This window comes from Monodelphis domestica, chromosome 6 (assembly GCF_027887165.1).
Source record: "Monodelphis domestica isolate mMonDom1 chromosome 6, mMonDom1.pri, whole genome shotgun sequence".
Classification (NCBI taxonomy): Eukaryota; Metazoa; Chordata; class Mammalia; order Didelphimorphia; family Didelphidae; genus Monodelphis; species Monodelphis domestica.
In genome coordinates this window covers 301,878,865-301,902,674 of record NC_077232.1, presented here as the reverse complement: position 1 = coordinate 301,902,674, position 23,810 = coordinate 301,878,865, and the positions used below count along the sequence as shown (strand labels likewise).

General features: G+C 34.2%; 1 protein-coding gene across 3 annotated transcripts in view; it reads left to right on the top strand.

Annotated features, from left to right (window-relative positions):
• Nucleotides 1-23,810, top strand: part of PRDM5 (PR/SET domain 5) — a 281,441-nt gene that overhangs the window by 144,349 nt on the left and 113,282 nt on the right. For all 3 annotated transcript variants that reach the window (XM_056803499.1, XM_007495542.2, XM_056803500.1), the window contains exons 4-8: nucleotides 2,686-2,866; nucleotides 4,562-4,736; nucleotides 14,341-14,433; nucleotides 14,707-14,828; nucleotides 20,248-20,327. In XM_056803499.1, coding sequence (XP_056659477.1) covers nucleotides 2,686-2,866; nucleotides 4,562-4,736; nucleotides 14,341-14,433; nucleotides 14,707-14,828; nucleotides 20,248-20,327 — 651 coding nt within the window. The remainder of the gene's footprint in view (nucleotides 1-2,685; nucleotides 2,867-4,561; nucleotides 4,737-14,340; nucleotides 14,434-14,706; nucleotides 14,829-20,247; nucleotides 20,328-23,810) is intronic.

Here is a 23,810-nt window from a genome sequence, read left to right as displayed (position 1 = left end):
AGAGGAAATCAAGGCAATCATTAAAAACTATTTCACCCAATTATATGGTAACAAACATGGCAATCTAGGTGATATGGATGAATATATACAAAAATACAAACTGCCTAGACTAACAGAAGAAGAAATAGAATTCTTAAATAATCCCATATCAGAAAAAGAAATTGAACAAGCCATCAAGGAACTCCCTAAGAAAAAATCCCTAGGGCCTGATGGATTCATAAGTGAATTCTATCAAACTTTCAAAGAACAATGAATCCCAATACTATAGAAACTATTTGACATAATAAGCAAAGAAGGAGTTCTACCAAATTCCTTTCATGACACAAATATGATACTGATTGCAAGGCCTGGCAGGTCAAAACCAGAAAGAAAACTATAGACCAATCTTCTTAATGAATATAGATGCAAAATTCTTAAATAGAATACTAACACAAAGACTCTGGCAAGTGATCATGAGGGTTATTCATTATGATCAGGTGACCAGTAATGCAAGGATGGTTCAATATTAGGAAAACCATCCACATAATTGACCAAATCAACAAGCAAAACAAAAAATCACATGATTATCTCAATAGATGTAGAAAAAGCCTTGGACAAAATATAACACTCATTCCTATTGAAAACACTAGAAACTATAGGAATAGAAGGTCCTTTCCTAAAAATAATAAACAGTATATATCTAAAACCATCAGCAAACATCATCTGTAATGGGGAAAAACTCGAAGCCTTCCCAATAAGATCAGGAGTCAAACATGGATGCCCATTATCACCTCTATTATTTAATATTGTACTAGAAACTCTAGCAGTAGCAATTAGAGAAGAAAAAGAAATTGAAGGTATTAAAATTGGCAATGAGGAGACCAAACTATTACTGTTTGCAGATGATATGGTCTACTTAAAGAATCCTAGAGTACCCACCAAAAAGCTAGTGCAAATAGTCAACAACTTTAGCCAAGTTGCAGGGTACACAATAAATCCATATAAGTCATCTGCCTTTTTATATATTTCCAACACATCTCTTCAGTAAGAATTAGAAAGAGAAATTCCATTTAAAATCACCCTAGGTAATATAAAATACTTAGGAATCTCTCTGTGAAGACAAACACAGGAACTATATGAACGCAACTACAAAACACATTCCACACAATTAAAACTAGATCTGAACAGTTGGAAAAACCTTAATTGCTTATGGGTGTAACAAACTAACATAATAAAAATGACCATCCTACCCAAACTTATTTACTTATTTAGTGCCATACACTTCAAACTACTAAGAAACTTTTTTACTGAATTAGAAAAAAAAAAACATAAAAAAGTTCATTTGGAAGAACAAAAGATTAAGGATTTCCATGTAAATCATGAAAAAACATGTGAAGAATGGTAGCCTAGCATTACCAGATCTCAAACTCTACTATAAAGCAGTGGTCATCAAAACAATATGGTACTGGCTAAGAGGCAGAAGGGAGGTTCAGTGGAATAGACTTTGGGTAAATGACCTCAACAAGACTGTCTATGATAAACACAAAAATCACAGCTTTGGGGACAAAAATTCAGTATTTGACAAAAACTCCTGGGAAAATTTAAAGACACTATGGGAGAGATTGAATTTAGATCAACATCTCACAACTTACACCAAGATAAATTCAGAATGGGTGAATGACTTGAATATAAAGAAGGAAACTATAAGTAAATTAGGTGAACATTGAATAATTTACCTGTTAGGTCTATGGGAAAGAAAAGATTTTAAGACCAAGAAAGAGTTAGAAAAAAGCACAAAATGTAAAATAAATAATTTTAATTACATTAAATTAAGAAGGCTTTGTACAAAGAAAACCAATGCAACCAAAATTAGAAGGGAAGCATCAAATTGGGAAAACATATTCATAACAAAACCTGACAAAGGTCTAATTACTCACATATATAAGGAGCTAAATCTATTGTAAAAAAAGTCTAGACTTAGAGGTAAGTCTTTAGTGTCCTTAACCAGCCCCTCGAGATCCTAGAGGTTGCCCTGCACTCACTGGACTCTGGTGCTGTAGGTGATGAGCTCAAGTTTTAGTGGGAGTTATTTTACCCACTTTTGGCATGGAAATGCCCAAACTCTGCCTACCTTCAATGTTGTGCCTTACTGTGGAGCCTCTTCATTCATCTGATTTTTGTTTTGTCATTTTGAGGCACTTTATATCAGCCAGTGGAGAGGAGAGGAAAGCCTTGCCTCTACTCTGGGGCCATCTTAACCCAGAAGTACTCTATACTCCCATCTCCTATAAAATGGAGCTAGTAATATTTGAAAGTCACAGGATGTTATAAGGTTGAAATGAGGTGATATATGATATAGAATGCATTACTTTGATAAAGCAACATTGAAAGAGAGTAGACCTGTCAATTCATTGATGTATGGGATTTTCCAGGTGAGAAAATACCCTCCACCAGTACAGATCAGCACCTTATCTGTTACTTGGTCATAGTGGCCTTTGAGGTTGAATAATTTGTTTAGGATCATTCAGCTAGTATGCATCAGAGGTGAGATTTGGTCCCTACTCCCTTTCTTCACTAACTCTTTGCTTTTCTACTATAACTATAAAAAACCATGGGAAAATGAGCTGTTGTAATTTAGTTATCTAAGTAACATCATTGTTCCAAGAAATCTCTAAGTGGCCATTAACTTCTTTCTGCTGGCCTCAGGACGGAGAAAACATCTTCTACTTGGCAGTCGAAGATATAGACACAGACACAGAACTTTTGGTTGGTTATCTGGACAGTGATATGGAAGAGGAGGAAGAGGAAGAGGAAGAGGTGGAAGAAACAACCATGAACAAAGAAACTCATGGAAAACATATAAGAAAAACACCATGTCACATGAAAGGTATTCACTCATTCATTTGTGTGGTGTGTGAGCAAAAAGGTATGCTGACATTCAGTTGCCTTAAAATTATCCACTAGAGAATTAATAAATCTTATGAATCTGTGATATTTTCTAATGTGCCAAGATTGAGCATATCTCAAAGGGTGTCTATCAAACCTCCTTTAAAAAAATTAGTTGAACATTTCTGTGCAAAAAACAAACAGAAAACTAGCTAGGCGATATTGAATTGCCTCATACATTTACTAACTATATGATTCTGAACAAGTCCCTTAACTGCTATCTGCCCCAGTTTCCTCATAGGGCTGTTGCTATAGGAATCATATAATATGTGTAGTGACAAGGTCCAGGAAATTACCTGGCTTGGGTATTCAAGACACCATCTAGTATTGAAGTACTACAAAATGGCAGTTATTATTATTATTATTATTACTATTATATTTTCCATTTTCTAAATGAGTATACCAAGGCTCAGAAATATTAAACAACTCTCCCACTATTACACAACTAGTAAATATCAGGGACAGAAGTTGAACATCCAGATTTTCCTGACTCCAAGATCAGTGCTCTATTGATCTGCAAACTTCTCCACATTGCCAGACAATTTCCATGGGTGACTACAAATCACCTCTATTTCACTTTAAACCTGTGGTTTAGATGTGCAGTAGAAAGGCATTGGATTCAGTCAGAAGGCTTGTATCCCTGCATGAATAAAATTCTTTCCTCCTCTGTAACATATGGTATCTGAACCTGTTAATTTCCTCAGTCCTTTCAGATTTCATTCAATGAAATCATCATCTCCTCTTAGATGCTTTAATAAATATGTTTTAGGAGTGTTCGCTTGACTCTCATATACCACTTCTCATTAGCAGGAAAGCTAGGGCACAGCAAGATTTTATAGCCCTTTTTGGAGTGGATTTGTTCCTTTCTGTTTCATTCAGATCAGTGTCCCAAGACCTATCGATAGACATGGACATTCTGACATCAAGGAGATGTTTGGATAATGCAAGGAAGCAGTTAATGAATAAAGATTAATTGATTTTTAATATCTCTTTACTCCTCAAAATTGACTTGCTGTATTTGATTTAGTGTTTGTGTGAGATGACTGAGAGACAGACCATTCATTTTGGGTATTGGCACTATTTTCCAGAGAGTGATATACAAGGTGCCTGTGATCATTCCCACTTCTGGGCATTAACTAGGTATTTAATAAATGTTTGTTAATTGATTGATGATAGGAATGGGGACTAGACCTCTGACTTTGTGCTTATGAGAAAATCATGAGTGAGGAAACTCCCTATTTTTAAGGCAGACTGGTACTTTCTCTATAATGTTTAGTTTTAAAGACCTGCCTAGAGCCCCAAGAACTTAAATGATCTATCCAGGGTCAAACAGCCATTACGACTTGAACCCAGGTATCCCTCTCTCCTTTCTATGTCAATGTGGCCTTTTAATGAACACTTTAAAAAATAAATTTAATAAAATAATATAAAATTAATACAATTAAATTACAATAAAATAACAATAAATTTAATTTAAATTAATGATTATAAAATGGCAAAGAAGTACATAATGGATTACTGGTACTCACAAAAAAAAGACAGATATTAATTTATGAAGTTGAGAAAGGAGGTCCATTATCCTACTATCCTAAATTGATCATGAAAATTCCTGTTTCTCTCCATGTCTCATTTTTAGAACCTTCAAGTTGTAAAAAGGACCATGCCTGTCCCCACTGTGAATCAAGCTTTGCCAGCCAGGAGATCCTGGCTGAACACCTGCAGATGCTGCATCAAAAGCCCAGTGAAGAGAAGGAATTCAAATGCAAGAACTGTGGAAAGAAATTTCCCGTGAAGCAGGCTTTACAGAGACAGTGCGTACCCACTCCTTTCCCCGGGATCTTTCACTAAATAGTGCGAGGATTGGCTTAACCTGGAGAAATTGTTTAATTTAGCTCTTTGCTCCCCAGTTCCTGGTCTAGGTACTCACCGTGGTGTTTGGGAATTAGACTTCTGACTTCTCATTGCAAAAGCCAGAGATTCGGGTTTTTCTTGACCCATCTGTTAATTCAATGGATTTCAATTAAACAATTCTTGGGTACCAACTTTATGTCAGGCATCCCTGGGGGGTCACAAAAAGAAGAAAGAAACAGCTTTTGCCCTCATGGAGTTTTTGTTCTTTTAGGAGTGGGAATGGTGTGAAGATGAAACCTGAACCCAGAGGAGTAACTGGAAGAAATGTACAAAATTAGGGAAGGTGATTTCTGGAGGAAACTATCATAATAAACACTTGAGGGGGTCCGGAAAGGAATCTGAGTTGAGCCTTGATGAAATTAAGAATTCTAGGAAGAGAAGAAGGTGAAGAATAGAGTGAAATCTGGAATCAAAAGATTTTTCAGTAAAGTAAATCTCTGCCACCTTCATTTATAGTGAGGCAGTGAGATGGGATCATTACTTAGAACACTGCTCCTGGAATCAGAAAGATCTGAATTTGAATGTTGCTTTAGATATTTCCTAGTTTTGTGACCCTGGGGAAGTAATTTAAACTCTCTTGGCCTCAGCTTCTTCATCTGTAAAATGATAATAAAATCATAATAATAGCTAGCATTTATATGCTACCTTCTTTGTACTAGGCACTTTCCCAGGCATTTTACATTCTCTCTTTTTTAAAAATTTTCTTTTAAAAGATTTTTTCAGGTATACCTGAATGTATATGTATACATGACTCATTTTATTTTCCTCCCCTCTTCCCTCCCCCTCCCAGCACCAACAAGCAATTCCACTGGATTGTACAAATGTTATCATTTGATACCTATTTGCGTATTATTCATTTTTGCTATAGAGTGATCTTTTAAAGCCTAAACCTCAAATCACATACATATATATGTGATAAATGATGTCATATGTTCTTCTTTTGCATTTCTACTCCAATAGTTCTTTCTCTCAATGTAGTTAGCATTCTTACCCATAAGTCCTTTAGGAGTGTCCTAGCTTGTTGCATTGCTAGTAGAAGCAAAGTCCATAACTTTGCATTGTTCCACAATGTTTTACTTTCTGTGTACAATGTTCTCCTGTTTTTGCTTGTTTCACTCAGTTCATTGAGGTTCTCCCAGTTCGTATAGAAATCCTCCAGATCATCATTCCTTACAGAACAATAGTATTCTATCACCATCAGATACCACAATTTGTTCAGCCATTCCCCAATCAAGGGACAACACCCCATTTTACGATTTTTTGCCACTACAAAGAGTGCAGCTATGGATATTTTTGTACAAGCATTTTTCTGATATTATTTCTTTGGGATACAAATCTATTAGTGGCATTGCTCGATCAAAGGATATGTATTCTTTTTAAGCCCTGTGGGCATAATTCCAAATTGTCTTCCAGAATGGGGGATTAATTCAGAACTCCACCACAATGCATTAGTGTCCTGATTTTGCCCCATCCCCTCCAACATTTATTATTTTCCATTACTGTTTTATTGACCAATCTGCTAGGTGTGAGGTGGTACCTCAATGATATTTTCATTTGCATTTCTCTAAGTATGAGAGATATAGAACATTTTTTCATGTGCTTATTGATAGTTTTAATTTCTTTATCTGAAAACTGCCTATTTGTGTCTCTTGACCATTTGCCTATTGGATAATGGCTTGATTTTTTTTTTTACAATTGACTTAGCTCCTTATAAATTTGAGAGATTAGACCTTTTTCAGAGGTTTTTGTTTTATTTCCCCCCCAATTTGTTGCTTCCTTTCTAACTTTGGTTGCACTGGTTTTGTTTGTACAAAAACTTTTTAATTTAATATAATCAAAATTATTCATTTTACATTTTGTAGTGTTCTCTATCTCCTGGTTGGTCTTAAATTCCTTCCTTTCACACAGATCTGACAGGCATACTATATGTTCAACTAATTTGTTTATGATTTCCCTTTTTATATTTAAGTCATTTACCCATTTTTAATTAATCTTGGTAAAGGGTGTAAGATACTGATCTAAAAATAATTTATCCCATACTGTTTTCCAATTCTCCCAGAAGTTTTTGTCAAATAGTGAGTTCTTGTTAACAAAGTTGGGATCTTTGAATTTATTGAACACTATCTTGGTATTCTCATTTATCCCAAGTCTATTCCATTGATTCATCCTTCCATTTCTAAGCCAAAACTGTAAGGGGTAAAAGAGTTAATCTTAAAAGGGTTGGTCTGGATTATTTAAGAGTGTGGTCACTAGGAATTTGATTTGTTCCAAAGGGATTTATTTACAATTTATTTACAAAATGTAGAGAGAGTGAAATAAGAAAAAGCAGAGAGAGGATAAGGTAAATCTCTCCTAAGGTTAGTTTTTTTTTTTTTCCAGAAAATCCAGCAGTTAAGAGTCAGCTTTTCACTAACTATGTTTCAGTTTAAAGGAAGAGATTTTAGTACAGCCTCACCAGGAACAGGATCTCAGGTCCAGGCTCCACTACAAAGAATGAACTGCCAGTAGAACTCACTCAGGAAGTTGTCACTCCCTTTTAAAGATACTTTCTCTTGCGACACTTCCTGTGCCTTCCCCTAATTCTACATCTGCCAATCACAGCTGAAGCCCTGCTTTAAAACTGCCCAGGAGGCAGTCAGTTGATTCTGATTTGTTACCCACTATCTCACATGTGGTTCACAGACCTCCACCACTCAAAAGTGAATGGGGTATTTATACCTTTGATGATTAAATCTAAAAATGGACAGATCTTCCTACTCAATGTTTAAGTAGGGTGTTTCCACGTTTAGTGATTAAGTCTAAAAATAGGGAGGGGTTATAATTTAATTTTCACAATCAAGGGGGAGTTAATTATTTTCATTTTCTTTACAATCAGAGGAGAGTTAAATTTAATCTTCACAAAACCATATTGTTTTATAATATTTATAGTATAGTTTGAGGTCTGGTAATGCTAGACCTCCATTTTTCACATTTTTCTTTCTTTAGTTCGATTGCTATTCTTGTCCTTTTTTTACTTCCAGATGAACTTTGTAAAATTTTTTCTAATTCTATAAAAAACTGTTTTGGTACTTTGATAGGTATGGCATTGAATAAATAAATTAACTTAGGGAGGATTGTCATTTTTATTGTATTAGCTTGTCCTACCATGAGCAATTGATGTTTTTCCAATTGCTTAGATGTAGTTTCATTTGTGTGAAGAGTATTCTGTAGTTATGTTCATACAATTCCTGAATTTGTCTTGGCAAGTAGATTCCTAGGTATTTTATATTTGTCTAGAGTGATTTTAAATGGAGTTTCCCTTTCTAACTCTTGCTGCTGGGTTCTGTTGAAAACATAGGAATGCTGATGATTTATGTGGATTTATTTCATACCCTACAACTTTGCTAAAGTTATTGTTTTTTTTTTCTACTAGCTTTTTGGTTGATTTTCTAGGATTCTCTAGATATGCAATTATGTCATCTTCAAAGAGTGATAGTTTAGTTTCCTCACTGTCTACTTTGATCCCTTCAATTTCTTTTTCTTCTCTAATTGCAACTGCTATCATTTCTAGTATAATATTATATAGTAGTGGTGATAGTGGGCATCCCTGCTTCACTCCTGATCTTATTGGAAAGGCATCTAACTTTTCCCCATTGCAGATGATACTTGCTGATGGTTTTAAATAAGTACTATTTATAATTTTGAGGAAAGACCCTCTTATTCCTATGCTTTCTAATGTTTTTAATAGGAATGGGTGTTTTATTTTGTCAAAGGCTTTTTCTGCATCTATAATCACGTGATTTCTATTAGTTTGGTTCTTAATATGGTCAATTATGCAGATGGTTTTCCTAATATTAAACCATCTTTGAATTCCTTGTATAAATCCCACATGGGCATAGTGAATAACTCTTGAAATAACTTGCTGTAGCCTTTTAGCTAGTGGTTTATTTAATATTTTTGCATCTATGTTCATTAAAGATATTGATCTATAGTTCTTTTTCTCTATATTTGGTCTTCCTGGCTTGGGAATCAGTACCATATTTGTATCAGAAAAAGAATTTGGTAAGACTTCTTCTTTGCCTATCTTCTCAAATAGTTTAGATAATATTGGGATTAACTGTTCTTTAAATATTTGATAGAATTCATTTGTCATACATCTGGCTCTGGTGGTTTTTCCTTACAGAGTTCCTTGATGGCTTGTTCAATTTCTTTTTCTGATATGGGATTATTTAAGTATTTTATTTCCTCTTCTGTTAATCTAGACAATTTATATTATTATAAATATTCATCCTTTTCACCTAGATTGCCATGGTTATTGACATATAATTGGGTGAAATAACTTAATAATTGCCTTAATTTTCTCTTCATTAGAGGTGATACCACCTTTTTCATTCATGATGCTATTAATTGGGCTCTCTTCTTTCTTTGTTTATATTAATGAATACTTTATTTTATTTGTTTTCCCAAAATACCAGCTCCTAATCTTATTTATTAGTACAATAGTTCTTTTACTTTCAATTTTATTAATTTCTCCTTTGATTTTTAGGATTTCCAATTTAGTCTTTATCTGAGGGTTTTTAATTTGTTCTTTTTCTAGTTTTTTTTAGTTGTATGCCCAATTTGTTAATTTCCTCAATCTTGTTAATATGGGCACTCAAGGATATAAATTCCCTCCAAGTTCTGTTTTTGTTGTATCCCATAAATTTTGATATGTTGTTTCCTGATTGTCATTCTCTTCAACAAAATCAGTAATTGTTTCTGTGATTTATTCTCCAACCAACCAGTTTTGGAGAATAAAATTATTTCATTTCCAATTAATTTTTAATTTGCCTTTCCATATACTCTTACTAATTATAATTTTCAATGGCATTTTGATCCAAAATTTTGCATTTATTATTTTTGCTTTTCTACATTTGTTTGCAACATTTTTATGTCATAGTATATGTTCAATCTTTGTAATTTCACCACGTGCTACTGAAAAGATAGTATATTCCTTTTTTCTCTATTTAGTTTTTCCATATATCTATTAACTATTTTTTTCAAAGATTTCACTCACAACTCTTATTTCTTTCTTATTTCTTTTTTTACTTGATTCATCTTGATCTGATAGAGGAAGGTTGAGGTCTCCCACTAGTATAGTTTTACTATTTATTTCCTCCTTAAGTTCTAATAGTTTCTCCTTTAAAAATCTGGGATTCTATACCATTTGATGCATATGTGTTGAATACTAATATTTCTTCATTGTCTATTCTACCTTTTGTCAGGATACAATTACCTTTTTTATCTCTTTTTGTCAGATCTATTTTTTCTTTGGCTTTATCAGGTATCATGATTGTGACTCCTGTCTTCTTTTTCTCAGTTGATGCTCAATAAATTCTGCTCTAGAGGCTTACTTTTACCCTGTGTGTCTCTACATGCCTCATGTATATTTCTTGTAGACAACATATTGTAGGATTTTGATTTTCAATCCACTTTTTTTTCTGCTTCCATTTTATGGATAAGTCCATCCCATTCACATTCAGAGTTATGATTACCACCTGTGTATTCCTCAACATTTTGATTTCTTCTTTTAGTCCTGCCCTTTCTTCTTTCACTATTTCCTTCCACACCCATATTTTGTTTTTAATCAGTTCTCCTTTTCCTCACCCTTAATTTTACTTTCCTTCCCACCCCCTGCCTTCTTAGTACTCTCCTATTTCTCTTTAAGTCCTATTAATCGCCACCCCCAACCTTTCTCTCCCTTTTAATACTCCATGCCCCTCATCCCCCCTTCTTTATTCCCTTTCAACTTCTCTGTAGGGTAAGATAGAATTATATACCCTAATAGATCTGACTGTTCTTCCCTCTCAGAACTGATTCCACTGAGAGTAAGGTTTAAATATTACCTGTTACCACTCTCTTCTTCCTCATCATGTAATAGTATTTGTCACCTCTCCCTTTTGCCTCTTTATGTGGTATAATTTACCCTATTTTACTTCTTCCTTCAAGTTTCTCTTATTACCATCTTCTTTTTTGTCTTCACACCCAAATTTTTTTACATATCCTCTTAAATAGCTTAATACCAGAAAGTCTTTCTATGAATATTTCTTCTATCTTTTATGATAATGAAAACAATTACAGATATCATTTTTTCCATATAAAAATATGATAAATTTAACCTTACTGAAGCCCTTAATTTTTTCCCTCTTATTTACCTTTTTTATGGTTCTCTTGAATTTTCTATTGGGCCATGAAATTTTCCATTTAGTTCTGGTCTTTTCTTTAGCAATGTTTGGAAATCTTCTATTTTATTAAATGCCCATACTTTCTCCTGAAGGAATATAGTCAGCTTTGATGAATAGGTGATTTTTGGTTGTAGATCCAATTCTCTTGCCTTTCTGAATATCGTATTCCAAGCCTTGAGGTCCTTTAGTGTAGAAGCTGCCGGATCCTGTATAATCCTGACTGTAGCTCCTTGATATCTGAATTGTCTCTTTCTGGATATTTGTAGTATTTTCTCCTTGACCTGGAAGCTCTTAAATTTGGCTATAATATTTCTGTGGGCTGTCTTTTGGGGATTTAATGTGGGGTGTGATCTATGGACTTTTTAATGTCTATTTTGACCTCTTGTTCAAGAATATCAAGTCAATTTTTTTGGATAATTTCTTGTGATATAACATCATGGTTTTTTTTTTTTTTTGGTTCCAGGCTTTCAGGTAGTCCAATAATCCTCAAATTGTCTCTCCAGAATCTGTTTTCCAAATTAGTTGTCTTTTCAATGAGATATTTCATGGTTCCTTCTATTTTTTCATTCTTTTGATTTTGTTCTATTGATTCTTGCTATATCAAGAGATCATTAGCTCCTACTTGCCCACTTCTAATCTTTAAAGACTCATTTTCAGCTATGATCTTTTGATTTCCACCCCCTCTTTTTCGAACTTTTACCTTCTGTCTTATAATCGATACCATGAATTGGTTCTAAGGCAGAAGAACAGTAAGGGATAGGCACTGGTGGTTAAGTGACTTGCCCTGGGTCACACAGATAGGAAGTGTCTGAGGCCAGATTTGAACCTAGTACCTCCTGTCTCTAGGCCTGGCTCTCCATCCACTGAGCCACCTACCCTCTCCCATGATTTTCTTTTTTGGTTTCGTCTATTCTGTTTTTCGTGGCTTCCAGCAGGTCAATTCTGGTCTCCAATTTGCTTCTTACTTCATTTGATTTCTATGCCTCTTTTTCACATGGGCAATTTTGTCTTTTAAACTATTGTTTTCTTTTTGCATTACTTTCATTTCTTTCCCCCACTTTTCTTCCCATTTTCTTCTTTCTTTCTTACTTAGTTCTTGAACTCCATTTTGAGCTCCTCCAGAGCTTATGACCAATTTCCATTTTTTTGGAAAGTTTGGATTTGTTTGCTTGTTTCTCACTCTCTGCTGTTGCTTCTGTATTTTGTTCTTTTTTTTCCATAGATGTTCTCCCAGGTCTAGAGCTTTTTTTGCTATTGTTTATTCCTTTTGCCACTAGAGGATTGAGATTCCTGCATGTTGGTACTTATTGCTTTCTTAGTTTCTGTCTCACTGGTCTTTGACTTAATACTATCTTCCCTTCCCTGTTAGAAACCCGAATGAGGGCAGGTATATTTGTGATGTTCTTTGTGTGACTTTCCTCAGCTTCTGCTGCTATTGCTGCTGCTGTTGCAGCTCTGAGCCCCACCTCTTATGACTGTTATATTCAAGGGTGGGTCTATAGTATAGCAAGCTGCCCCATGTTTTGACCTTAGGCTATCTTCCTCAGCTTCTGGGGCCACTACTGATGCTATAGATACAGTTCTCTGTTATTCCCTAAATCTCACTGCTCAGGATTGGTACAATCCTCAGGAGTTTGTGTGTGGTGCTTTTAGCCAGCTCCCAAGAATTTGGATATTTCCATAGCCCTGGATCTAACTGGTGGGGTGAGTGGGGGGAAGGGTAGACCCTTGTGCAGTTTTTCCCCCTTATAGGGAAGGAATCCTCTCTTACTGATTATCTTTTGTTGTGTCTTGTGGAAGAGCCCCCTTTCTCACTGTTTTGAACCTCTGTCCTTTTGAGCTGCTTTGTAATGATAGCTTTGGAAGAAATTTCTGAGAGATTCCAAGTTTTTCCTGCTACTAAGCCACAATCTTGGCTCCAGCTCTAAACATTTTCTTTTGGACTCTCACAACAACCCTTGGGAGCTGATACTGATATTATGCACATTTTTCAGTTGAGGAAACTGAGGCAAGCAGCGGTTAAGATGGCTCCTCCAAATCATATAACTAGTAAGTGACTGAGGCAGGATATGGATTCAAGTTTTCCCAAATCTAAGTCCAGTGTTTTATCTACTGAGCCACCTAAGGATGAATATATATCAGTTATCTTATAAGAATTCTGCGAGGAATGCACCTAACTCTGAGAGTACTATAAGATAAAAATCAGATATTTGTAAAGCACTTTATAAAACTTTAAGTGCCCTCTAAATGGTAGCTATTGTTGCAGTTGTTATTTTTTTTTTGAAGATTAAAAAACTAAAGCTTAGTGAGGTAGCTGGCTTGCCAATTTTCACCTGTACTCTACTCTTAATTCCATTTCAGGTACTTTATTCCCAAAGACCCAAATGCTGCTTTCTTGTGATACAATTACATTGAAGATGGCCTGGATTCACAATTACAAACAACATTTTTCCCAATTCTTTTAAAATTATTATTATTATTATTCATCTTGTCACCAAGCTTTCCTTTCACTGGTGTGGGGAACTCTTGGTGGAAAAAGCTTTTCTCTAAGGCAGATGTACAACTGTCCATATGATACTAATATTTTGTCTTTGAGAGCTGTGTGTGGCATTGGGAAGTCAAATAATTTTCTTGAGGTTGTAGGATAGGACAGAGTCAGAAACAGAATGTGAACCTTTTAGAGCCATTGAAGAGCAGATGCCTTTATTCCTGAATCATATTCAAGTAATGTTTAGAAATGTCCTGAATTATGTTTCAAAGCTATTTTCATAATGTTCTTTTGAAGCCCTGTCATCACTGAAAACCAAGGCAATCCAAAAATCAAAACTTTTCCCCTGTTGAAAATATTAGGGGGGGGAAAGGTAGGGGGAGGGGGAGGGGGGAGAGGGAAAGGGGGAGAGGGAGAGGTAGGAAGGAAGGAAGAAAAGAACAATTGCATTTTATTTAAAAAACTGATTTAAGAAATGAAGACACTTGCACTTTTAGTGATTATAGTATTCTTTTTCCTAGATAGATTAAATTGGTCATTTTGGTTTTTTAACCTATTCAGCCCTCTATGATTTGGTTTAAAAGAGTTCCAGATCTATAGGCTGTTAACTTAGTTTGAAGACAAGATTGGCCAAAAATTCAGGGAAGGACAACCTCAGTTTGAATCTTGCTTTAGACAGGGTCATTGGGAGGATTAAATGAGAGAAAAAATTCCTCACACACTTTAAAACTCTCTTATATTTAGAATGTTCCCCCAAAAAACATTTCTTTTTTCCTTCTGTTGTTCATTTTTCATTTCTCTTTTTCTCTTTAGCATCCTTCACTGCATGGAGAAGACCTCCCCAGGGGATTCTTTGAAGACTTTCCACTGTTATGTTTGCAATACATCCCTGTGCTCAGAATCGAGGTTTTGTTTCTGAGTTGTTGGTCTCCTGGCTCTCCTGTCCTTCCTGGCCAGTCTTTGCATGCCTCTTTTGTGCTTCATAGGCTGTGATGACACATGATCAGACAGCCTTAGCCCTTTTCTGCTCACCTGCTTTAGGTAATGCATGCAGAGGCTTTGTGAGGCTTCCAGGTGGTTCCAATTCTTTAGGCCTGCTGGGAGGCTAAATTTGGTAGGTCTTTCTTAACTGTTTCTCTTCACCTCTCCCATCCCTCTTTTATTGACTCCTTATTATAGTTTGGAGCAACACAGAGAGGCATGCCAAGGGGATCCCCAATTTATCTGCAAGGCTGATGGCTGTGGGAAGAGATTCAGAAGTAAAGATGCTCTGAAAAAACACAAGGAAAACATTCATGTTGGTAAGTGAAAATAGATTTTGTCCTTTTTCTTGGAGCTTTCCATTCTGAAGGACTCAGCAATTTGTTTCCTTCTCAATGAGACAGTTGGTCTCCCCATTATCCTTCTCACAGCTGTGGGGTTCTGTTAGTTATTGCTTTCATCTTGTTTATCTGTATCCATTATTCGTGACTGATGCAGATTTAGACCATATTAAGCTTTCTCTAAGGAAGCAGTAGGTTCTTCTTCATTGTAGATCCTCAAGAAACATTTCAATAGATACTAATTGGTTTGTTGTGGGAGAGCTTCTTGTATAATGTGAGACAACCTAAGTCCTTTCTGAGGTACCTCTTTCTTGTCTAAGAACTAAGAATGTGAACTATTGATCTCTGGTTGAATTTAATGGATTTAAATGGATCTGTGGATTTAAAATGGATTTTAATGGATCTATGGTTGAATTGACTAATAGCTTATTACTTTGACAATGAAGAGACTTAAGAATTGATAAATGGAATGAATTTTAATGGCTCATGGTTTAATGATTAATGACAATGAGGTAGCTGGGCATGAATAGATTGGAAAATAATAGCATACAAGAACAACAGTGGAGAAATATGGTTGTTCAAGAGGTGTCCAACTAAAAAGAGAGGTTGATTTGCCAAGTAGCAAGATAAAGTGGGTAACCAGGAGCTAGCCCACTTTCTCCAAAGGTAGCAATTCAATGTTAGAGGCAACTAGATGTTACAGTGGATAGAACACTGGAATTAAAGTCATGAAGGTGAGTTTAAATAAAGCCTTAGACACTTACTTGTTTACTAGTCACTTAACTTTTATCTGTCTCAGTTTCATCATCTGTAAAATGAGGATAATAATATCTACCTTCACAGGTTGTTTTGGAGATCAAATCATATATTTTTAAAGTACTTAGCACAATGCCTGGTAAATAATAAGTTCTGAATAAGTATGTGTTTCCTTCCCTCCTTCAAGAGAGTTAGAGTAAGATTTCCAGGACAGGAATTTCTGCTTCTGATACTAAAACACTGATTTGATGCTTTTATTGATCTGCTATTTTTTTCAGAATATCAGTGTTCAAGTCTCTGTCAGATGATACTCATCAACTTAATGCTCCTGAATGCATATACATATACATAGAGCTATTAGATAGCATTGGAGTTAGATTTGGGAATATTACAAATTCTACCTCAAACACACCCTGGGCTAGCCATCCAATTTCTCTATAACTTAGTTACCTTATCTGTATAATTTGGATCATTAGAGTAATAATTTTAGTAATAGTAGTAACAATAATATTCATATAGGTTTTTAAGATTTGTAGACAATTTCTTAATCTTCCATTTTATCTTCAAAATGACCTTTCGTAATTCACAAAGTATTCAGAAATGGTTTAATTATGTATTTTAACTAATAGTCTAATCCTTCAAAACTGGTGGATTAAAGAACAAATCATAGAAACAATTACTGATTTCATTGAAGAAAATGACAATTGGGAGACAACATATCAAAATTAATGGGATATGGTCACAGCAGTACTTGGGGGGACAATTTGTATCCCTGAGTACTTATATCAACAAAATAGAGAAAGGGGAAATAAATGAATTGGGCATGCACTAAAAAAAAAAACTAGAAAAAAAATGACATCTCCCCAGATAAAGACTAAATTGGAAATCCTAAAAATCAAAGGAGAAATTAATAAAATTTAAAGCAAAAAAAAAAAACTATTGAACTAATAACTAAGATTAGGAGATGGTACTTTGGAAAAAAAACAAATAAAATAGATAAAATATTGGTTAATTTGACAAAAAGAAAAGAAAGAAGAGAATCAAATTATCAGTATCAAATATAAAAAGAGTGATTTCACCTCTAATGAAGAGGAAATTAAAGCAATTATCAGGAGCTATATTGCCCAATCATATGACAATAAACCTGACAATCTAGGTGGAATGGATGAATATTTTAAAAATATATAAATTGCCTATATTAAGAGAAGAGGAAATAGAATATTTAAATAATCCCATCTCAGAAAAAGAAATTGAACTCCCCAGGAAAAAGTCCTCAGGGCCAGATGGATTCACAAGTGAATTCTATCAAACATTTAAAGAACAATTTATCCCAATACTATACAAACTATTCACCAAAATAAGCAAAGGAGTCTTACCAAATTCTTTTTACGACACAAATATTATACTGATACCCAAACCATGAAGACCAAAAACAGAGAAAGAAAATTATAGACCAATCTCCTTAATGAACATACATCTTCAAAAAAAATACTATGAGAGAGACTACATTAATATAATCACAAGGATTATTCACATTGTCTAAGTGGGATTCATGCCAGGAATACACTATCCACATAATTGACCATATTAGTACATAAACTAAGAGAAATCACACGATTATCTCAATAGATGCAGAAAAAGCCTTTGACAATATAAAACACCCATTCTTATTGAAAAACACTCGAAAGCATAGGAATAAAAGAGCCTTCCCTCAAAATAATAAGCCATCAGCAAGTATCATCTGCAATGGGGATAATTTAGAAGCCTTCCCAATAAGATCAGGAGTGAAGCAAGGATGCCCATTATCACCTCTATTATTTAACATTATACTAGAAACACTAGCTGTGGCAATCAGAGAAGAAAAAAAATAAGAAATTAAAATAGTCCATGAGGAAACTGAACTATCACTCTTTGCAGGTGATATGATGCTATATTTAGAGAATCCTAGAAAATCAACTAAAAAGCTAGTGGAAATAATAACTTTAGGAAAGTTGAAGGAAACAAAATAAACCCATATAAATCATCAGCATTTCTGTATATTTTCAACAAAAATCAGCAGCAAAAATTAGAAAGAGAAATTCCATTTAAAATCACTCTAGACTAGTGTTGGTGAACCTTTTAAGAGATTGTGTGCCCAAACTGCACCTTTAAGAATCATGTGAGCTCCCTACCCCCACCCTGGCATTATCTGAAAGTGAGCATGTTGGTCTGCTGGGCAGAGGGGAGGGTCATGCAAAAAAAATGTCCTCAGGTATGGTCAAGAGGGGGAATGAAGAAACCCCTCCAGCATGCTAGAGTATGCATACCATGTCTTTACCAACATGGCTCTAGACAATATAAGATTTTTGGGAATCTATCTGCCATTACAAACACAGGAATTATATGAACAACTACAAAACATTTTTACACAAATAAAATGAGATCCTAACAATTAGAACAATATTAACTGCTCCTGGGTAGGATGAACTAATATAATAAAAATTATAATCCTATCTAAATTAATTTACTTATTCAGTTCCATACCTGTCAAATTACCAAAAAAAAAAACCAACCTATTTTCTAGGTCTAGAAAAATAATAAAATTCCTCTAGAAGAACAAAAGATCAGGAATATCAAGTGAACTAATGAAAAAAAAATGTGATGGATGGTGACCTAGCAGTACCAGATCTTAAACTATACTATAAAACAGTGATTATTGAAACAATTTGGTACTAGCTAAGAGATAGAAGGGTAGATCAATGGAATAGAGTAGGCATAAATGACCTCAGCAATCTAGTGTCTGATAAACCCAAAGATCCTAGTGTTTGGAATAAGAACTCCCTATTTGACAAAAACTGCTGGGAAAACTGGAAAAGAGTATGTCAAAAATTAGGTTTAGATCAATATCTCACACCCTATACTTTATAAGTTATTTTAAAATGGGTATATCCACTTAAACATAAAGAGTGATATTATAAGTAAATTAGGTGAATTTAGAATATTATACCTGTCAGATCTATGGAGAGGGGAAGAATTTAAGACCAAATAAGTGACAGAGAACATATAAATATATATATGTTCTCTGTATATATGTTTATATGAGAACATATAAATATATATATGTTCTCTGTATATATGTTTATATGAGAACATATAAATATATATAAAATGAATAATTTTGACTACATTTAATTTAAGAGATTTTGTACAAACAAAACCAATGTAAATAAGATTAGAAGGGAAGCAACAAACTGGGAAAAAATTTTTTTCATGACAAAATTCTTTGATAAAGGTCTCATTTCTCAAATAAATAAATGATTAAGCCAAATTTATTAAAAACCAAGTAATTCTCCAGTTGACAAATGGTCAAGGGATAGGAATAAGCAGTTTTCAGACAAAGAAATCAAAACTATCAATAATCATGTGAAAAGTGTTTTAAATTTCTCCTGATTAGAGAAATACAAATCAAAATAGCTATAAGGTACCACCTCAAACCTAACAGATTGGCCAACATGAGAGTAAAGAAAAATAATAAATGTTGGAGGTGATGTGACAGAATTGGAATACTAATGCATTGCTGGTGGAGTTGTGAATTTATTCAACCATTCTGGAAGTCTATCTGGAATTATGTTCAAAGGATTTTAAAAGAATGCATGCCCTTTGATCCAGTAATGCATTACTAGCCTTCTCTATGGGGATGAACCTATTTGTACAAAAATATTTATATTTAACCTTTTTGTGGTGGCAAAAAATTGGAAAATGAAGGGATGTCCCTCAATTGGGGAATGGCTGAACAAATTGTCGTATATGATGGAGATGGAATACTATTTTGCTGTAAGGAATTATGAACCATTTGATTTCTACAAGAACTGGAAAGATCTAAACAGACTGATGTGGAGTGAAAAAAGCAGAGCCAAGAGAACATTATGCACCATAACTGCAATATTGTGGAACAATCAAATGTAATTGACTTTTCTACTAATAGCAATACAATGATCCAGGACAATTCTGAGAGGCTTACAAGAAAGAATGCTACCAACATTTAGCGAAGTAATTGTAGGAGTAGAAATGTGGAAGAAAACATATGATTTCTCAATTCATTATATGGGTATATGATTTGAAGTTTTGGTTTTAAAAGATAACTCTATTACAAAAATGAATAATACGAAAGGTTTTGAGTGATAATACATGTATAACCCAATGGAATTGCTTGTAAGTTCTGGGATGGGGGAGGGAGACAACATTAATCATGTAACCATTGAAAAAATTGAAAAATATTAAAAAACATAATTATGTATTTAGACATGAAAGGTTTAACAATCCTAGGGACAGCATTTGGCCTACGTATATTCTTTAAGGATAAGAACTGAACTTGGCATTTTGTTGATGTTGGGAACTCTCGGGTGAGGATATTCTCTTTTTCAATGCAGTTTGGCACCTTTTTTTGTGTGTTGAAGAGTTGTTAACTTTGTCATAGTTAGTCAGTGCCAATAAATATCAAAGGCAGGCTTTAATCTCAGGTTTTCCAGGCTGAGAAGTTGGCTCTATGTCCGCTACGGCACACTAAGGATTCTCTGGGCAAATTGCACAGCTTCTGGAAATATAGGATATGTTCTGTTAGATTTCTTCAGTCAGATCATCTTGTATTTTGTTTCATATTCAGGAAACCCCAGAAAAAAGCTCATATGCACAGTGTGTAGCAAGAAGTGTTCTTCACTGTCAACTCTTCAGGAACACCGGAAGGTTTGTAAAGCAGGGGATGAGACTTCTGAGGTTTTGATTTCTCTAAGAGTCCTTAGGGGAATTCAGAACACACATTCTCATTGGAGCTAAGCAAACTAAAATAACCTTTATTCTAATGATTATATATGTTTCAGTACAGAAATAATAGATTTGATAACAAAATTACCATGTAATCATCTTTTTGAGTTGTGAATTAGTGTTCAATTCAATAAAAAAACAAACAAAGAAATAAAACTTCATATTGACAGGTTTCCTACAGCTAACTCTTTTTCTGTGCTCAAAATGCCTCAGTCAATCCACTGAGGATGATAGGTAGTGCCTTAGAGGACTTTTATTCCAACATTGCCTTCTCGTCTCTTTTTACACCACCCCAACTGTCGTAATGAGTGATTCATTAATTTATCCAAGGTCACACAATCTATGCATGACAGAAGAATGTTTGAATTGAGGCTCTCTGACTCAGGTTTTCCTGAGGACAACTAGATATCACAGTGAATAGTATGCTGAGCTTGGAGTCAGGAAAACTCATCTTCCTGAGTTAAAATCTGGCTTTAGACACTTACTACCTGAGTGACTCTGGACAAGTCTGTTAACCTTGTTTGCCTAATTTTCCTCACCTATAAAATGAGCTGGAGAAGAAAATGGCAAAACAGTAGTATCTTTGCCAAGAAAAACCCCAAGTGGGATCACCGAGTTAAAAATGACAAAAAATGACACAACATCACAATCTGTAACTATCCAAATTCGGTTTTCTCTCTTAAAAAAACGCATTATTTTAAGGAATGAAATATTTATCTATAGCCCCCCTCCCCCAACTAGGGAGTAAAATTTCAAAACTTCTGTAACAAATATGCTGTCAATCAAGATAAATTGCCATGTTAGCCACACCCCTAAATGTGTGTGTGTGTGTGTGTGTGTGTGAGAGAGAGAGAGAGAGAGAGAGAGAGAGAGAGAGAGAGAGAGAGAGAGAGAGAGAGAGAGAAGGGGGGGAGGGAGAGAGAGAGTGTAGTGAAAGGATCTGTGATTTCATTAGAGCACAGGAACTCCTTCCATTGAGGTAAATTATTACCTATCTATGAGTAGGACAGTTATATGCTCTTGAGGTAGATAGGATTTGTGACTTATCTAGGCACACACTCTGTCAAGGGCAGTATTTGAACCTGGGTCTTCCTGATTTCAAGCCTAGCACTCTATACAAGACCCCAAACTACAACTTTTTGGCAAAAAAAATGACAAAAAACTATTCCTTAGTAACATGAATCTTATCTTACTGATTTTTATTTTTAAAATATGCTTTGAAAATGAGTTCATATGCTTATTTAGTACAGAAATGTTAGCAGATGATGTCATTAGGTCTTAGTTTCATCAATCCCATAGGAAGGGCTCATAAAATTAACTTTTTATACTCATAAACTGAAGAGCAGGAGATCTAGATTCCTGACCTGATACTGTTTATCAGACTAAGCAGAAGGTTTTTTTTCTTTCCTCTAATAACCTAATACCAGGGTAGCTATGGATGGTATCAGTGAAAGTAAGCAAAATCCAAAGAAGTTTATTTATTTTACTTTTATTGTAATTTTGTAAGGACTAAGCTTGCCCAGGATTTGTTGTTCACCCTGAATTCAGTGATAGATCTTTATACCTCTCTCACCTCCTATCTCTCTTCAAACTCTGAAAAATCCTAACCAGTTAAAGAGGATTATAGAATAATTGATCTAGAGTTGAAATCAGGAAGTTGAAGCACATCAGTGACTTGACTTGCCTAAGGACACCGAGAGTAAATAAATGCTCAGCATTCCCACTTCAATTGCACTTTACATTGGATTACCTTTGCCATATTAGCAAACCTGGGACTCATCATTGCTAATGATACAGTTCATGAGTCTATTGGATAGACAGAGGGCTGAAGCGTTGTAACCTACTGATGAACCTGGCCATCTTTTCAAATATCAGAAAGCAATAATTCAAATACAAGATGACGTGCTCTGGGCCCTCATACATCTTTAGAAGATGTTACCCTCCTCTTTTCTGCCCATCTTTCCAACTATTCCTCCGGGTTTCAGCAAGTTATGTCCCTTTCTCCAGATATTGTACCAGGGGAGAGCTGCTGCTAGAAAAGTTTCATACCACCTATAGTAGTACCCTGTGGAGAGGCTAGATAGAATCTAGAGGAACATATATAGAGATAAGAAGATCTGAGTTCAAGTCCTTCTTAGATACTTAGCAAGCTATGCAATAACCAGACAAATCACTTAACTTAGTTTTCTTATATGTAAAATGATTATAATAATAATAACACTTCTTACAAGGGTTCTTACAAAGATAAAATCAAATAAGATAATAGCTGTATAATATTATGAAAGCCTTAAAACAATATATAAAGGTTGGTAATGATTTATTATTTTTTTATTACTATTACTACTATTTTTTCTACTTGCTATGATATTTTCATTGATCTATGGGTCAATAACTTATAATTGCTCTAAAAAATTTTGTTCCTACCAAGTTAACCATGGTATGAGTCCCACATATTAATTAACATTCAGTTTTGGAACCAAGTTCCAAAAAACATGTTTAACAAAATATTTGTTGTTTTGAATTGAATTGAGTCAATAAGTAATTATTAAGTATTTATCAAATACTATATATCAAGTATCATACCAATTACTGGGGAAGCAAAGAAAAAATCAAATAGTCCTAGCCCTCAAGGATCTCATAGCCTATAGAAAGAGACAACATATGTAGACATTGTACTTGGATTGGTATCGTTTTTATGCCTTCCACAAAGGGTGGTTATGAAGAAATTAATTTGCAAATCTTAAAACACAATATATATATATATATAAGGGTAGTTATTATTTTGAATTATTCTTTATTCTTAAAAAGGGAAGTAATAATTAAAAATAAAACTTTATAGTATATGATGATTATAAAATAAAGTAAGTTAAAATTATAAATTAAGTTTAATTGTAACTAATTATTATAAACCAAAGTTTAATTATAATTAATTATAAATGTATAAATATATATATAAATAATATAAAACAAAGCAAATAATATAAAATATGAAATTGTTTCAATATAATTAATTAAGAATAATTATTATGAATTAAAATTATCTTATAAACATCCAACTTGTCCTCAGTTGAAACTCAGGAAGAAGAAGAGAATAGATAACTCTGTGAAGTGAATAACATTTTATCTACAAGATGGAGAGGAGATTTAAAAAAATTCTCATGCTGCATTTGTGAATTATTCTGATGAATAATAATACATCTAAATAGATTGATGTAGCTTTAAGGAGAACTCTGAAAATCTCTGGGTAAAAATGACCATGTATTAAATAGCGGGAAGGTAGAAGAAATTATGGATTTTTAAGAAGGGCCAGAGTCTTTTGAATAATACTAAAGATAAAAAAGACCTCTTATAGCTATGTTAATAATATTAATAAGAACAGAGTAGATAGGTATACTGCTTTGGGTG